Below are 15,836 nucleotides of genomic sequence, written 5' to 3' on the forward strand. Positions count from 1 at the left end.
CCTGAGAGGAAAATACATTGCAATCCAGGCCTATCTCAAGAAACAAGAAAAATCCCAAATACAAAAATCTAACAGCACACCTAAAGGAACTAGAAGCAGAACAGCAAAGGCAGCCTAAACCCAGCAGAAGAAGAGAAATAATAAAGATCAGAGCAGAAATAAACAATATAGAATCTAAAAAAACTGTAGAGCAGATCAACGAAACCAAGAGTTGGTTTTTGGAAAAATAAACACAATTGACAAACCTCTAGCCAGGCTTCTCAAAAAGAAAAGGGAGATGACCCAAATAGATAAAATCATGAATGAAAATGGAATTATTACAACCAATCCCTCAGAGATACAAACAATTATCAGGGAATACTATGAAAAATTATATGCCAACAAATTGGACAACCTGGAAGAAATGGACAAATTCCTGAACACCCACACTCTTCCAAAACTCAATCAGGAGGAAATAGAAAGCTTGAACAGACCCATAACCAGCGAAGAAATTGAATCGGTTATCAAAAATCTCCCAACAAATAAGAGTCCAGGACCAGATGGCTTCCCAGGGGAGTTCTACCAGACGTTTAAAGCAGAGATAATACCTATCCTTCTCAAGCTATTCCAAGAAATAGAAAGGGAAGGAAAACTTCCAGACTCATTCTATGAAGCCAGTATTACTTTGATTCCTAAACCAGACAGAGACCCAGTAAAAAAAGAGAACTACAGGCCAATATCCCTGATGAATATGGATGCAAAAATTCTCAATAAGATACTAGCAAATCGAATTCAACAGCATATAAAAAGAATTATTCACCATGATCAAGTGGGATTCATTCCTGGGATGCAGGGCTGGTTCAACATTCGCAAATCAATCAACGTGATACATCACATTAACAAAAAAAAAGAGAAGAACCATATGATCCTGTCAATCGATGCAGAAAAGGCCTTTGACAAAATCCAGCACCCTTTCTTAATAAAAACCCTTGAGAAAGTTGGGATAGAAGGAACATACTTAAAGATCATAAAAGCCATTTATGAAAAGCCCACAGCTAACATCATCCTCAACGGGGAAAAACTGAGAGCTTTTTCCCTGAGATCAGGAACACGACAGGGATGCCCACTCTCACCGCTGTTGTTTAACATAGTGCTGGAAGTTCTAGCATCAGCAATCAGACAACAAAAGGAAATCAAAGGCATCAAAATTGGCAAAGATGAAGTCAAGCTTTCGCTTTTTGCAGATGACATGATATTATACATGGAAAATCCGATAGACTCCACCAAAAGTCTGCTAGAACTGATACATGAATTCAGCAAAGTTGCAGGATACAAAATCAATGTCCAGAAATCAGTTGCATTCTTATACACTAACAATGAAGCAACAGAAAGACAAATAAAGAAAATGATCCCATTCACAATTGCACCAAGAAGCATAAAATACCTAGGAATAAATCTAACCAAAGATGTAAAGGATCTGTATGCTGAAAACTATAGAAAGCTTATGAAGGTAATTGAAGAAGACTTAAAGAAATGGAAAGACATTCCCTGCTCATGGATTGGAAAAATAAATATTGTCAAAATGTCAATACTACCCAAAGCTATCTACACATTCAATGCAATCCCAATCAAAATTGCACCAGCATTCTTCTCAAAACTAGAACAAGCAATCCTAAAATTCATATGGAACCACAAAAGGCCCCGAATAGCCAAAGGAATTTTGAAGAAGAAGACCAAAGCAGGAGGCATCACAATCCCAGACTTTAGCCTCTACTACAAAGCTGTAATCATCAAGACAGCATGGTATTGGCACAAAAACAGACACACAGACCAATGGAATAGAATAGAAACCCCAGAACTAGACCCACAAACGTATGGCCAACTCATCTTTGACAAAGCAGGAAAGAACATCCAATGGAAAAAAGACAGCCTCTTTAACAAATGGTGCTGGGAGAACTGGACAGCAACATGCAGAAGGTTGAAACTAGACCACTTTCTCACACCATTTACAAAAATAAACTCAAAATGGATAAAGGACCTAAATGTGAGACAGGAAACCATCAAAACCTTAGAGGAGAAAGCAGGAAAAGACCTCTCTGACCTCAGCCGTAGCAATCTCTTACTCGACACATCCCCAAAGGCAAGGGAATTAAAAGCAAAAGTGAATTACTGGGACCTTATGAAGATAAAAAGCTTCTGCACAGCAAAGGAACAACCAACAAAACTAAAAGGCAACCAACGGAATGGGAAAAGATATTTGCAAATGACATATTGGACAAAGGGCTAGTATCCAAAATCTATAAAGAGCTCACCAAACTCCACACCTGAAAAACAAATAACCCAGTGAAGAAATGGGCAGAAAACATGAATAGACACTTCTCTGAAGAAGACATCCAGATGGCCAACAGGCACATGAAAAGATGCTCAACGTCGCTCCTTATCAGGGAAATACAAATCAAAACCACACTCAGGTATCACCTCACGCCAGTCAGAGTGGCCAAAATGAACAAATCAGGAGACTATAGATGCTGGAGAGGATGTGGAGAAACGGGAACCCTCTTGCACTGTTGGTGGGAATGCAAACTGGTGCAGCCGCTCTGGAAAGCAGTGTGGAGGTTCCTCAGAAAATTAAAAACAGACCTACCCTATGACCCAGCAATAGCACTGCTAGGAATTTATCCAAGGGATACAGGAGTACTGATGCATAGGGGCACTTGTACCCCAATGTTCATAGCAGCACTCTCAACAATAGCCAAATGATGGAAAGAGCCTAAATGTCCATCAACTGATGAATGGATAAAGAAATTGTGGTATATATACACAATGGAGTACTATGTGGCAATGAGAAAAAGTGAAATATGGCCCTTTGTAGCAACGTGGATGGAACTGGAGAGTGTAATGCTAAGTGAAATAAGCCATACAGAGAAAGACAGATACCATATGGTTTCACTCTTATGTGGATCCTGAGAAACTTAACAGGAACCCATGGGGGAGGGGAAGGAAAAAAAAAAAAAAAAAGAGGTTAGAGTGGGAGAGAGCCAAAGCATAAGAGACTGTTAAAAACTGAGAACAAACTGAGGGTTGATGGGGGGTGGGAGGGAGGGGAGGGTGGGTGATGGGTATTGAGGAGGGCACCTTTGGGATGAGCACTGGGTGTTGAATGGAAACCAATTTGTCAATAAATTTCAAGAAAAAAAAAAAAAAAAAAACAAAAAAAAAAAAAAAAAAAAAACAAAGTCAAAAGAAAACAAGACAAAAAACTACCAAAAGTAAAAAGAGGCACTTAACTGTTACTCTCCAAATTACTTGTTAGGATTCTTTAAAAGCAAACTGGCACAATTCAAAGTAAAAATACTCTTTACTTTTTGCCCAATCACCAGTTTTGCACAATGATAGTTTCTTAAGTAAGTCTGAGCTCTGAGTAGCCAAAAACACTTACTGCAAAGTCTATGCTTTAAGCTAAAATTCATTTACCAACATTTACCCCTGAGAGGTTCTTGTTTTACACAAAATTCTAAAAAAGTATTTCTAAAACCTGGATTAAAAGTATTATGTTAGAAGAGTATTAGAGGCAGATATAAACACAGCAAGAAAAGCCAGATAACATCTCAGTAAGTCAATTAAGAAACACCATAAAAAAGTAGGCACAGGAACTCCTATTTTTTTTTAAGTTTATTTATTTATTTTGGGGGGGACGAGAGAAAGAAGGAGGGAGAGAGACAGAGAGACAGAATCCCACGCAGGCTCTGTGCTGTCAGCACAGAGCCTGACACAGGGCTCAAACCCATAAATTGTGAGATCATGACCTGAGCGGAAACCAAGAGTCAGACACTTAACCAAATGAGCTACCCAGATGCCCCAGAAACTCTTTTTTCTCTCAGGATTCATGATATAAAAGTAATAGGCCAGAAAAGCTAATATGATTCCATGAGTCTTCCAAAATATTTCTACTCCTTAGTCCAGAAGAGAAATAGTCAACTCTTTGACATAATTTCCTAAATTACTTATATATTTATTTATATATTCTATATATTCATATATTTGTTTATATAATAATTATTATTTATTTAGCCCCTAAAGAGCTAAATAAGGTTATGTCAATGACCCTACAAGCTTCAAAAAAATTTCAAGAATATTACATCGTTAAAGTATAACACAAAATTGCTTTTCATAATAATTATCTGAATTCAAGAAAAGGTTAAGTTATGTTCATTATACCTTGGTAAAATACCCTTCTTTACCAAAGGCTATTATGGCAAGAGATATTAACACACACACAAAGAGAAATCAAAACCGCTGAGTTTGCCACCTGAAGCGCGACACTTCAGCCACATGGATAGTTACCATGTGCAGAATGCCGCAGTCACAAGACATCACAGATGGAAGGGACCACCGAGGTCGGGTCTCTCTAACAATCTACCTCAGTTCTCCCAGGGGCAGGTTGAAGGAGGTATTCCTGACTCTAGTCCTGGATGCTAGGACTTACCTACAGCTTAACAGGTGTAAGTTAACTAAATGCTCCCATAAGGTGTTAAAACCCAATTTTAAGCATTCTCTTAGTATTTATTTGCATGTACCAAATTATCTGAAGGAATCCACGTACTCTGAAATACATAATTTAAGATGGTTAACAATCACACAGCTAGGAATAAAATGGTACATAAATAACAGTAACTATACCATTTTATACTTAAACACCTGGAAAAGGTAAAGTGAGGAAAACTCAAGGGAACTGAATGCTTAGGTGAAATTAGGCCCAAAAGTTGAGTATTTCTCTTTTGGATTAAGGAGTAGAGATGTTCTGGAAGACTCACGGAATCACATTAACTTATCTGACCTATTACTTTTATATTATGAATCCTGAGAGAAAAAACAGCTTTAATCCTAGCAAAGCAGGAAAACCCAATTCTTCCAGACACAAGAGCATTTTACCCTACAACTGTACTAGCGCGTAAGCCACTCACTCACTAGGATAAGAAGGGATCGTCATATCTGATGGTCACAGCCTAGAAGGATATCATGTGCCTGTGTTGTCTGCAGGACGAACGGGCTCTCGCAGCAGCGGGAGAAAAGCAGATGAACCATGGCACAGGTATGCAGCCCAGACTCAGCCTCCCCAGCTTCAGGACGCAGAGAGGGACGAAGCACAACCAATTCAAATACTTACTGGACAACCACAACGTACAAGGGCAAGCGGAGTCAGACACGAATGAGACATCTGGCACAGAAGACAAGGCACATGCGAAAATGGTATGAGCCAGGTGTTACAAGGAACACAGAAAAGGGAGCAGCTGCTCGGGGCTGGGCGATGAGATACCACGGACAGCCTTACACAGGGAATGGAACAAGGCACAGGAAGACAGGCAAAACTCTGGAGGTTTCAGGGGAAGGGAAAAGAGGAGCAGCAGGTGGAGGAAAACACTTCAGGCAAACGACGGACAGTATTCGCCAAGCCCGGAGGTGAAAGGGCATGTGAGGACATTTGGGGAATATGTGTTCTCTGCAGCCTGGAATGCACGGCAGGGGTCACTCACGAGCGGTCTACAAAGCTAGGCTGGAAAGGGGCATGGAGAACTAAAATGAGGGCACAGGGGCGCCTGGGTGGCGCAGTCGGTTAAGCGTCCGACTTCAGCCAGGTCACGATCTCGCCGTCCGTGAGTTCGAGCCCCGCGTCAGGCTCTGGGCTGATGGCTCAGAGCCTGGAGCCTGTTTCCGATTCTGTGTCTCCCTCTCTCTCTGCCCCTCCCCCGTTCATGCTCTCTCTCTGTCCCCAAAATAAATAAATTTAAAAAATAAATAAATAAATAAATAAAATGAGGGCACAAAGTCACTGCTGAGAAGCACCTGGGTGACTCAGTCGGTTGGGCAGCGAACTCTTGGGACTCCTGATTTCGGCTCAGCTCATGGTCTCCAGATTGATGGGATCAAGCCCCACATCAGACTCTGCGCTGACAGTGTGGAGCCTGCTTGAGATTCTCTCTCTCCCTGACTCTCTGACCCTCCCGTTTGTGCTCTATCAAAATAAATTAAAAAACAGAAAGAAAGAAAGAAAGAAAGAAAGAAAGAAAGAAAGAAAGAAAGAAAGATGAAAGAAAGAAAAGAAAGAAAGGAAAGGAAAGGAAAGGAAAAGAGAAAAGAAAAGAAAAAAAGAAAAGAAAAGAAAAAAAGAAAGAAAGAAAGAAAGGGAAAGAAAGAAAAAGAAAAAGAAAAAGAAAAAGAAAAAGAAAAAGAAAAAGAAAAAGAAAAAGAAAAAGAAAGACTGCAGAGCAAGCACAGGGTTTCATCGGGCTGACACGTACCAGATACATGAGCCTACTAGGTTAAGTCACACTCAGTAAAATGACAATGGCTACTGCGGTGGTTTGGTATCATGTCAACTTGGCTACGCCAGGATTCTGCTTCCCAGAATCCCCTTCCCTATCCAGTCTGGAGTCTGAGAAATCTGGGTAAGATGTGTGAGAAGGAAGAGAAGCAGCAGCCACTATCCTGGCTGGGGGTTCAGGGAGGCGGGGGACAAAGGCAGAGGTGCTAGGAGGTTTCAACTCGGTCCCCCGCCCCTGCCTCCCCCCCCCCATCCCCCAAATATTCAGAATGTGAGTCCGCTTTACTCCCTGCCCTGGGGACCCAAGGCCCATAGCCAGATGCCGGAGCAGCAGCCCCCACCGGAGTCCACTACCACAGTCCTGTTCGGGCAGCTCCATGTGGCTTTCCAGATTCTCCAGCCAGGTCTCATGGTCCACCTGGGCCAGGGCTTCACGAGGGCTTGTCAGTGACTTTTCTCCGACGAATCAACTTCCCCTTTTAGGCCTTACTTCTCCATCCTCTTCCAAAACTGTGTGTAACCTTATTCCTACAATAAATCCCTATTCTCTACTACTCATGGTGGTTTTGCTTCTCTGATCGCATACAAAGATTCCCACTCTCAGACAGCTGGTGTGAGGATTAAAGAGACTAAATGGTAGCTGGCACAGAGCAGCTGCTCAATAATAACTTCCTGTCCTTCCACTCTGTAGATCAAGGATTATAAACTATGGGGGAAAACTGGTATAAATGCAAATAAAAAAAACAGAACAGCAAAATAAAATAGAACATGAGACCATATGTCCCAAATTCTGGATATCTGGCTTATACGGACAGAAAAACCAGCAGATCTGGTAGTAGCCGTTCTGCATTCCTGAATAGCAAACACACGCTTGGGTGAAAGAAGAAAACGATGGTTTCAAAAGTGTGCAACTTGAGATGAAGTGCTCTGAAGGGAGAGGTGCCCGGCAGGCAGGTGGAAGGGCGCTTGTACGTCTGAAGCAACAGTACAGATCTGGAGAGAGTGCTGGGAGCCGTAGCACAGGGATGATTAATAAAGAACCAACCATTAGTTCATCCAAGTGTGTGCCACACTTATACATGTGGGGGATAAGGAGTGACTAAAAAAGGCAAAGATCTCTGTTCTCAGGTGGGGACAGAGAGACAATGAACAAACTGATAAAATATAATTCACAGAAAAACAGACAAGGAGATAGGGAGCAGAGCATGTGTATGCGATGTGGGTGATTTGCAATCTCAAAAATGATCATTAAAAGCAAGTCATCTGAGCCAAGACTTGAGGGATATGAAACAAAGCCAAATGTAAGCTCGAGGTGAGGGTGGAGAACACAGAACAGCAAGTACAAGAAAGAACAACCTGGAGATTCAGAAAGATGAATGGCTCAAAGGGAAGAAGAAAGGTGGGTCAAGGTACGGGTGAGAGAGGAAGACACAAACACAGTGAAGGAGCCAGAGACAGCCTGTGAGGAAGCCAGGCACTTGGAGCGTATGCTTCCAGAAAGGAGGGGAGAGGCTGACAGCTCCCAGGGCTTCAACAAACAAGGTGAGGAGTGAGAAGGCGACAACGGTTTGAAATGTCAACCAGTCAAGACTTTAAATGAGAAACTTCCAAAGTTGCTGAAGGCTTACACAGAAGGTTGAAGAACAAGCCACTCGTGTAGAAAGGTGAATAGTGTATTTGGACTGCTAGTCTAAAAAGATTAACAGAAAGAAGAAGGGAGAAGATAAAGACGAGAAGGGCGGCCAAACTGTAGGCTGACTTCTGAGGAAGAGTTTTTGCAGTGCAGAGAAGGAACAGAAAGCAGGGAAGGAAAGCCACAGCCACCATCTGACCTCACAGCACACCAAGAACACGGTAATACCTGACCTGTGTAGGCGCGCTGTGTAGGCTCACTATACAGGCTCATTGTATAGGATCACTGTGGTAGACACACTGTGTAGACGCACGGTGGTGGACTATGTAGGCACACTGTGTAGGTTCACTGCATAGACACACTGTGCAGACACATTGTAGACGCATTATGGTAGACTGCAGGTGCACTGCATAGACACGGTGTAGTCTCACTGTTTAGACACACTGTGTAGATGCACTGTGTAAACTCACTGTGGTAGACCGTGTGGGCACACTGTATAGACACATGGTGTAGGCGCACCGCGTAGACACACCGCGTAGACACAATGTGGTAGGCTCACTGCGTAGACACACTGTGTAGGTGCACTATGTAGACACACTGTTGTAGGCTCACTGTGGTGCCCTAAGAGGGGCTCCTGGCCAAAGGCCATCTGCTGGAGATTCCAGACACACAGCTCTGCTCAGCTGTCCCAAAGGTGGAGGGAGCAGCATCCCGGCATACCTGGAGCCCACTCACAGGACACCAACACACTGTGGCACTCTGAGTGGGACGCCCTCCTCCAGGGCTTTGGGTCTCCAACCCAGAACTTTAGAGAGAAAAGAAAGATGTAAGCTTTCTGGCTGGAACCACGGTCCATGACTGATGATCTTGATGGGTGTAATCCTATTCAAGTCACACAGACTTAAAATCACGCCTAGCGTGACTCGGCAAGATTTTTTCCTGACAGGATCTGTCAAAGAGTATCATGTCTGAGCGGCCCTCGGTTTCCTGTCCCGGCGAATGCAATCCCAATTGCCCGGGAACAACAGCGTCTGTTCCACAGTCTCCCCTACTGGTAACGTCTCCCCTCAGCCAGAGTGCCCGTTAACACCCTCTACAACAGCGAGGACGAGACCTTCTCTTCTGGGAAATTCGCAGACACCAGACTTCCCCTTTGCACAAGTACGGGTACACATCCCTCCTCACCAAGTGGTGGTGACCAGTGACAGAAAGACTATGGCGGCTTGCCGCAGCCCCGATCTCACACAGACTCAGGCACACATGGAATCATGGCGTCCCAACTACAGGATGGCTTCAGAGGAAACGCTGACACAGTCCGCTACATACCCCTTAGCGATACACACTTTACAAATACCTACATCGAAGGAGGGAGTGAAGATGCGTGACAGGGAGGAGAGACCTGAGAGGACAAGGTCACCGGGGAAATCCAACGATACGGGGCCAGAGAGTGTATGTAAAAAGTGTCCTTTTATAAAACGTGTTTTATAGTTTACAAACCACTTTCCCCCTTATCTCTCAGAATCCTAACAACAATCTTAACGTTAAAGAAAGATCCAATTATTTCCAGTCTGTCAGAGAGACTGAGGAGCCAGGACCCATTGTGGGTACCGGGGCTGAGACCCATTCTCACTGCTCTGCCATGCTGCAGGCACAGACAGGTTGCTGTAATAAAGAGGAAACCTAAGGAGTTCACTCAGAGAGCCTCCTTGATCTAGGCTCTCTCTCTCTCTCTCTCTCTCTTTTTTTTTTCCCCATGTTTATTTATTTTTGAGAGAGACAGAGACAGAGTGCGAGTGGGTTGGGGCAGAGAGAGAGGGAGGCACAAAATCCGAGGCAGGCTCCAGGCTCCGAGTTGTCAGCACAGAACCTGACGCGGGGCCCGAACCCACGAAGTGCGAGATCATGACCTGAGTCGAAGTCGGATGCTCAACCAACTGAGCCACCCAGGCGCCCCTAGGCTCTCTCTTTTTTTTAAAAAAAAAAGCATGGCTGGGGCGCCTGGCTGCTCCCATAGTGGAGTGTGCAACTTTGATCTCGGGGTTGTGAGTTCGAGCCCCACACTTGGGGGTAGAGATTACCCAAAAATAAATCTTTTAAAAAAAAGAAATTTAAAGAGCATGGCAGTTTATTTACTCCTACATGCGAATAGTCAATTTGAAAGACATCAGGCTACTGATGTGCTGACAAATGAAGTGCATTATCTCCCTGTATTCTGGTTCCGCCCAAAGTGGGGAAAATGGGGAAAGGAGAAATTGTATCAATGCACATACTCTATGCAGCAAAACGTTTTCTGACTATGACTAAAGACTATTAGATTAAAAATGTTCCTTTCTTCACAAATTCATGCCTAACAATTCTGCATCGAGCCCTTTAGCGTTATGCCAAACAAGAAAACTTGGTGTTTTCTAGTGCTAGCTTGAGAAATCACCCCAGGATACTTTCATGCAGCTAACACTCAAATAGGTAAATAGAAAACATTACTAGAAAAGTATGAATATCCCATCTGAATAATCTCTGATTACTGACCAAGGAGCGGTTCAAACTGGCACAAGTTGTCAAAAGAAAGGAGTAGGAAAGAAGACAGCCAGGCCGTGCCACAGGCTGACACAAACTTCTGGGGGCCTCCATGTCGAAGACACTATGATGTTATTTAAAGGGACAAAAGAAACTACACGTTCATTTATGTTAAGATGTCTTACCATGAGATTCAAGTCCAGCTCCCTGTGCCAGCCCATTGTCATAGGACTGAAAAAGAAAAACATCGTTCAGTTTAATAGGGAAAGGATAAAAAATAAGTCCTCATGCTAATTTTTTGTTTCTTGATCCACTTTTATTTCTCCCTTATATCTTCTAAAATACTCACTCTTTCCTACAAAGGGGTAGTTCGAGCATTTTCAAGTACCTGATCTTATCTTATCCACCAAGTGAAATCACTAAACGCATACAGTTTGCACATTCTGAGATAGATTGTTCAGACAGCATCTATAGATCTGATTTCTACCAATAAAAAGACCCAAGCCTTACTCTTTTCCTATTGCAAGAATATACAAGTTTAAGGAAAATGGAGACTCTATACTCATAAAATATTATAAACATGAAACAAGTCTATTTTGAGACTTTTGGGCAGCCAAGGATCACAGTGCCTGCCTACCTTTGGATCTCCCCACACATCCTGCAAAATCAAAACAGAACAACAATGCAACTATATAAAACTGAAACCTTAGAGAAGCTGGAAGACACACGAAGCTATAAATTACCTGCCTGTAGAAAAAGAAACGTCAAATCCCAGCAAGCTGCCTCTCACATCCCGCCACCTTTCTGCAGAGAGTGAGGGAAGTGTACGGAAAATCGTGAGGAAGGGAGTGGCAGGGAGCCAATGGGAGGCCTGAGACTCATCTAAAATTACTGCCAAAAGGAGAAGGTCCACCCTAGGCTGGCGAAGGACAGGCAGTCTTTGCTTTGTGCAGATCTGATATTACGAAGTCTGGGTACCATAACTTAAACAACACGATACGGATTCAAATGTCAGTCCCCACGGTGTATTAACTGTGGGCAACTGCGTGGCGTACAAACTTGATGCTAGCACCTCAGCTCACAAATCGCTACGTGAATAACAGATGTGCATCACAATCAGTAACCAATCCAGTCCTCTTTTTCAAAGTCTGTTAGTCACGGGTCACTGCGCTTATTATTCAGTTCATGCACGGACAGCAAAGCGTAGGGGTGTGTTGTCTCTTTGTCTTAGTAATAAACCCACATGACGTTTTCCAAAAACAGAACCAGAAGAATAGACTGGCCACCAAAGATAAAAGTGCAGTAAAGAAACGAAAAGCAGTACCACTAGAAGTGAAAATGAGATCAAACACGGAGTTTAGAAATAGCTGATCATAAGAATATGGACAGCACCACTGTCTGAGACCAGATACGACGTCAGAAGAGTAAGTGAAGGCAGAGCATCTAAGTGGGGACAATGGCCATGATGACAAGGATGGAGACATTCTAGAGAAGGGATGCTGGCAAAAAACTTCACAGGAAAGGAATCCTTCAAGTTATTTCACAACAATGACACCACAAAGGATAAAAGGTTGGATGCTGCTACAAACCTAGGAAGGAGTCCAATCATTTACCATGACAGAAAAGATGTTTAACCCGTATCGTAAGTTACACAACAAAACCAAGGCAAACACCGTTCAAACTACTCCCTCTCCCTCCTCTCTCCCTCTATACATATACTTTTTTTTCCCCAAACACTTTAACTCTCACTGTTTCTAATGTTTTAAATTACAATGTACTAAAACTGGTTTCACCACTTAAAAAAATTCTCTGTACATCTGTAACTGCTAGAGAGTTTGACATTGTGGCAACAAGTTGGTACGGGTCACAGAGCAGTGCTGATTCCTTCCTGCCCCCCATGACTCAGATCACTGTCCTCACTTCAGCTGAAGTGACAGTGACAGTCTCTGTCACAGTCTGGCTCCACCATGCAAAGCGAGCGCTGCCTGGACGGCTTAAGTTCTGGCAGAACAGAGCCCTGACTGCTGGAAAGGACCTCAGAGTCTACAGCACTCACAGGGCATGACTTTGGTAAATCAAGTTAACAAGGAAGGGAGACAGGCCCTCTGCAGATCAGGTAACAAAGGATGCTCAAAGGAGCAACATTAAGAGACCCTGAGAAACAAGAGAAACAACCTCTCTCCTACCAGAAAATCATGAACACACAACACTTTCCCCAGCATGAAAAACACAAACACAAAACAACCACAAAATCAAACTCCACAAAAACTCATGAAAGAAGTCACACTTGGTTGATTGAAAAGAGTGCACTCTGGGTTTTTTAAAAATATTTATTTTTTGAGAGAGAGAGAGAGAGAGAGAGAGAGAGAGCGAGCAAGCGAGAGAGCCAGCAAGGGGTAGAGAGAGAGGGAGAAAGAAATTCCAAGCAGGCTCGGCACTGTCAGCACAGAGCCCGGTGTGGGGCTCAATCTCACCCAACTGTGAGTTCATGACCTGAGCCCAAACCGAGTTGGAAACTTTACCAACTGAACCACTCAGGCACCCCAAGAGTACACTCAAATAGGGGCCTGTGTAAGAAAAAGAATATCCATGAAATGACTAAACAGACAAATCTTTATGAAGTAACTCTGGAAAGAAAACACAGCAAATGAATGAAAACATCTCGGTGTATGCAAATCTGCCCCCATTTCCCCAAAATGGCCATAAAACAGAAGAAAATTGTAATACAGCACCCCAAACTCAGGTGCTTACTATCAAGCAAGCAGCTGGGGGTATGAAAATGAAACTGAAAATTAAGAACAGAAAGGACAAACAGTAGGAAGAAATGAAGTTCAATGACTGCAGGGAAGAAACAGAAGAAAATAAGGAATAATAAGACCAAGGAATAGTAGTCTCAAAAGAAAAGACAATAAGGGACACTGAAGAAAAGGCAGAAAACAGCCAAGAGACTAAAACTGGGATACAGAAGTCAAAAAGGTCAGAGAGAAAATGACTGAAATGAAAGACAAGCAAAGAAGAAAGAACATACACAAAATTGGAGTACCTAGAGAACAAAGCAAAAAACGGACTGGAACTTGGGGTTAGCTAACTATGGGCTACAGGCTAAATGTGGCCTGTGGCCTGCTTCTGTAGAGTCCTGGGAGTGCAGAAAAAGGTCAAGCTCACTCGAAATGCAAATTAAAATACACCGAGAGAGCATTTCTCACCCACACAAGACGGATAAAAATTAAAGAGGACGACAACTCATTCCACTGAGAGGCAGTGTGGAAAAGGCACTCTCCTACAGTGCTGGGAATATAAACTGGTCCACCCCTTTTTTGGAGAGAAAATGGCAATATCTGATAAAACTAAATATGTATTTTCCTTTAGATCAAAAAACCGCACTATTAGGAATTCATTCTGAAAATCTGTCTCCAACACATAAATGCATATGAAGATGGTTATTAGTTTCAACACTGTTTACATTCGGAAAATATGTACTCCACCTATGGAAGAATTCAAAAAAGTCATTTATGGAATGGAATAGTACAAAACTAAGTATCTTAGTTTTTTTGATAAGAATGAACAATAAAAACGTACACATCTGGGGGTGCCTGCGTGGCTTAGTCAGTTAAGCATTCGACTCTTGATTTTGGCTCAGGTCGTGCTCTCACGGTCCCTGAGTTCAAGCCCCATACTGGACTCTGTGCTGACAGTATGGAGCCTGCTTGGGATTCTCTCTCTCCTCTCTTTCTCTCCCCCTCCCCCCCATGCTCTCCCTCGTTCTCAAAATAAATAAATAAACTTTTAAAAAAATGTACATATCTGCTCATCAAGAAGAAATACAGGAAGGCCAAACCAAACACTAATGAGATTGGTTCCCTACAGAGTGGTGGTAAAAACAAATGTTAGGAAAGGGGGAGTTAGGAAGGGAGCAAAGACAAAAGGGACAGGAGACAGGGAGCTACACATCTTGGAACATCTCTTTTTGTACAGCTCTCACTTTCAGAACCAAGTCAGTATTTCAAATATTAAGTAAGTTTAAAAAAATTTTTTTTAATATTTATTTTAGAGACAGAGCACAAGCAAGGGAGGGGCAGAGAGAGCCAGAGACAGAATCTGAAGCATGCTGCAGGCTCTGAGCAGTCAGCACAGAGCCCGACATGGGGCTTGAACCCACGAACCATGAGATCATGACCTGAGCCAAAGTCGGATACTTAACTGACTGAGCCACCCAGGTGCCCCCAAATATTAAGTTTTTAAAAAAATCAACAAAATTGGGGCAAACTCTAAAATGGAACCCAAACAGAAACAAACTCAACTATATTAAAAAAAAATAACATAACCATAGTAAAGGGGGGAATAAAAGAAGTAACTCAAGTATTTCTTTAATTTTTTTTTTTCAACGTTTATCCATTTTTGGGACAGAGAGAGACAGAGCATGAACGGGGGAGGGGCAGAGAGAGAGGGAGACACAGAATCGGAAACAGGCTCCAGGCTCCGGGCCATCAGCCCGGAGCCCGACGCGGGGCTCGAACTCACGGACCGCGAGACCGTGACCCGGCTGAAGTCGGACGCTCAACCGACTGCGCCACCCAGGCGCCCCTCAAGTATTTCTTAAATATGGCATTTTGATTTACATACCCTCAGGTTCAAAACAAAGAGACAATGTATTCTGGATAACGGTAACCAGGTTGGTCACCATCAGAGAAGGGAGTTACAAAAAAACAAAAAAAGGAGGATGATTAAAAAGGAACTCTGTGGAGGGCGCCTGGGTGGCTCAGTAGGCTAAGTATCCAACTCTTGGTTTTGGCTCAGGTCATGATCTCATGGGTCAGGACGTCGAGCCCCGCATTGAGCTCTAACTGACAGCACAGAGCCTGCTTGGGATTCTCTCTCTCCCTCTCTCTGCCCCTCCCTTCCTCCCCACCCTCTCAAAAATAAATAAATATTAAACAGAAAGGAACTCTGTGGTGTTGGACTAAAATCCGAGGCATCAACAGGACTCACAGTTTTTAATACATATGTAAAGTAACAGAGAGGTATGTGTAAGGGAGGGTGTGTTTGTGTATAGATGCATGCATGTACACATTTCCTAGCTTGACTTGCTGAGAGAGGGGCTAGAAGCAATGCTACCCAGGACCATGATCATAGCCAGGGCCCAAATCCTCATTTCTACACACCATCCTCTGATAAGAACCAGGGCTCCTTGAAAAAGTGATCGATTCCTGGGCTATGGCTAGGAAAGTAAAAGATGAACCCGGAATATCTTGTGGCAGAAAGCAAAGGGCTGCTCAAAGCATACAGGGGGAGAGACAAAAAAAGGCACAAGCATCTGCTTGAAGGGGTTCTCACCGGCTGAATCTGGGACAATCTGACCATTAAAATATATAATGATAGTAACAGGTA

The 15,836-nt window shown here is 43.2% G+C and overlaps 1 protein-coding gene across 1 annotated transcript in view; it reads right to left on the bottom strand.

The window, feature by feature from the left end:
* The window catches only part of PGGT1B (protein geranylgeranyltransferase type I subunit beta), a 72,273-nt gene that overhangs the window by 21,910 nt on the left and 34,527 nt on the right, over window positions 1–15,836 (bottom strand). Inside the window, exon 6 of the mRNA XM_030316777.2 lies at window positions 10,634–10,679. Within this exon, the coding sequence (XP_030172637.1) occupies window positions 10,634–10,679 (46 nt within the window). The remainder of the gene's footprint in view (window positions 1–10,633; window positions 10,680–15,836) is intronic.

The sequence above is a fragment of the Lynx canadensis genome, chromosome A1 (assembly GCF_007474595.2).
Source record: "Lynx canadensis isolate LIC74 chromosome A1, mLynCan4.pri.v2, whole genome shotgun sequence".
NCBI classification, from domain to species: Eukaryota; Metazoa; Chordata; class Mammalia; order Carnivora; family Felidae; genus Lynx; species Lynx canadensis.